General features: G+C 38.4%; 1 protein-coding gene across 1 annotated transcript; it reads left to right on the top strand.

Moving 5' to 3' along the window:
• The first annotated feature begins 1,058 nt into the window (after positions 1-1,058).
• Positions 1,059-2,824, top strand: LOC307002890 (V-set and immunoglobulin domain-containing protein 10-like 2). Its single transcript, XM_079620848.1, has 2 exons — positions 1,059-1,231; positions 2,023-2,824. The coding sequence occupies exons 1-2, from the start codon at positions 1,174-1,176 to the stop codon at positions 2,427-2,429; spliced, it is 465 nt and encodes a 154-aa protein (XP_079476974.1). The 5' UTR covers positions 1,059-1,173; the 3' UTR covers positions 2,430-2,824.

The raw sequence follows: 2,824 nt of genomic DNA, 5'->3' as shown, positions 1-2,824 counted from the left end.
ACTGCAAATCACAAATTCAACCCCTGTGTACCAGTGGAGCTTTGCTGGCATCTAACACCCAAACTAAATCTTACTGAAAGCTATTTTTTTCTAGATCTTTGTGTTCTCAAATTTGGAACACAACTTATTTAGATTTATGGCTTTTATTTTCTAGCAGTTTTGAAGTTCAACATGTTTCATAATATCACAAATAATTTGATCATTTTCATAAACTTAAACCTCTATAACTTTTTTGTTTCATTTAAAAAAAAAATTGTTTTTAACTTTATTAATAATCTGCCATGGGTCTTCTTTAAAATGAGACCAGACATAATTCTGTGCTCCCAAGCTTCATATTTTTATGACAGTGTTGGATATCTATGGATCTATATGTGTAACTTTTTTCAATTGACGCACAAGGGTTAAAATAACCATTTCTTTCTTAGAGTTTAATATTCAGAACAACCGTTTTTCCACTATAAAGAACCCTTTTGTGTAATGGAAAGGTACCAAGGATGTTAAAAGGTTTTTTTTTTATGGTACCATCAATGCCAATAAAGAACCTTTATTTTAAGAGTGCACTTACATTAGTCCAGACCTGTATGATTTTCTTCTGTGGAAAATATAGGAGATATTAGGCAGAATGTTCATATTTACCTAAATTTGTTAAGCAAAGATAGAATGGTGGATAGTGCATTCCCACACTTTGCAACAATCTGAGACACAGCTCTGCTTAACCATATCTATGGTCTAAACATTCAGGCTTTTAAACAAGGAATTTATCCTGACACATGTAAAGTGTTACCCAGCAACCAAAGTAAACAGTGTGTGGAGATGTGTGTTCTTCTCACTGAACTCCTCTGAACTTGAACTTATTTGAACAGGTAACAGTCAGATGGGATTTCAGAGAGTCCTGTCCCTCAACCTGCTCAATAATGAATGATGCAGTGTCATCTCCAGACACTCTACACCCCACTCTACCGGCAGAGAATGAAAGAAACCATCCGAACAGGGCAGTGTGACTCACTAATAAATTATTTAAAGTAACTGAGATGAAGTACTCTGTCAGTTACCTGAGTCCCAGCAGTCTCTTCATTGGAAGGTTCTGGTTTAGATGGGACAGAAGAGAAACTGTCCAAATGCCTGTTGTCGTCTGTAGGTCTGCTTTCAGCATTTCCTGAAGTTTGTGGCACCATGGGGATCGCACGAATCTTCCTCCTGCTCTGTTGCTTCCTCTTGGTCTTTGTACACGGTAAGGAGCAGCAATGATGGAGGATAATGTCTGTTTTTGGTTTGTGTTTCAAGAACGTTCTTGAAACAATGCAAGAGGAGTGTTCGTGTTTGAAGTGGAGTCATTAATAAAGGAACGCAGAACTGGGTGTTCTGTTTATCCCTTTTAGTTATTAATGCAATGATATTTGCTTGGGGAGATTGTTGTTAACGATGAAACCAAACTGAGTCAATTAGAACATCACAGGTTTTAATTTTCATTATTCACAGGTTTTAGTTTAGAGCATTTATGTAATCCTAATTTGATAAAGGTAATGCACATTCAGCCATTTTTTTCAGCAATTTTGAAATAGTTGCAAACCTGGTCAAATGAGGGAGACTGTCATTTATGTCCATCATGTAATATTATATAATATATGGCACTAGCATCTGTGATGGTGTTCATTTTGTTTTGCTGACCGATACAACAGGGCTTGAACTTTTTAGGTTTTTAGTTTTAGATTAACACTGCCAATGCGAAAATATCCTTTTCATAGTTGCATTTGTCACCTATTATTAACACATTTTCCGCAGATTAAAATGTCCGATAATAGGGTACTTAATAAAACAAGTAGGCTGTTCATATAAAAAAATCAATTTGGCGAACCCAATTAATGGGCGATTCACTTTAAGGAGATTTTTTTCACTTTATCTCATGTGAGCGTGCGTAATTTTCAATTGTCAAAAGTAATGGGGACAAAACTTTAGGACAACTTTTGTACATGATTTCTGGATTTTTACATATTTACAGTTAGGCTGTGTTTGTGTGCTTAGGTCTAGATATCCCTGACCCTGATGAAATCGAGTACATCAGGCAAGAGGTGCAGGCGACAGTAAACAGCACTGTGCACCTTTATTGTGGATCCCATATGCCCACCCTGTTCATCTGGGTCTTCTCCAGGCCAGGCACAGAGAGAAATGAGCCTCTGGCCTACAACCACGGACAGGGGACCAAACTCATGGCCTTAGCCAGCACCATGGGAGAGATTTCCCTGCTCACCAACACAACTACTCTGGTGATCGAGGGGGTCTCAGATGAGGCCGAGGGGGTCTACACCTGCCAGGCCCTATACGATATGGATGAACCGCCTAAGGTTACGTTTTACTACACCCAGCTGCGTCTGCAGGATGAGGAAGAGAGATCCAGGGGGTCAGGGTCTCCGCCCCCAGAGAGTGATTGAGGGGCAGTTTAACTAACAAGAACAGTAGAATGTAACTAATCAAAGTTTTCTATAATGGACAATATACCGTATTTTGTGACAGCATAATATATGTGTGAAGATTGCAATTCAGTTAGGCTTAGAGGAAACTCCCTAAGAGTGACATATTCACATACATTAAATGAGTTTTAAATACGAATAAAATGCCGTTCATTGGTGTGTCGATTTCAACAAAAACATATTTTTTTCTACGGAACTAAAATTCAGGGACTAAACACCCACATCCAACTGACTCCACCACATACACAGATGTCGTCCAAGTTTCCATCATTCCATCTGAGGTGCCAATAACACAGGCATATATGTCTGTGAATATCTGTGTTGCTAAATATTTTGTTTGTAGGACACCACCAGGA

Source organism: Phoxinus phoxinus (genome assembly GCF_949152265.1).
Source record: "Phoxinus phoxinus genome assembly, chromosome: 8".
Taxonomy (NCBI): domain Eukaryota; kingdom Metazoa; phylum Chordata; class Actinopteri; order Cypriniformes; family Leuciscidae; genus Phoxinus; species Phoxinus phoxinus.
Note: the sequence above shows the minus strand (reverse complement) of the source record. Positions and strands in the feature narration are given on the sequence as shown.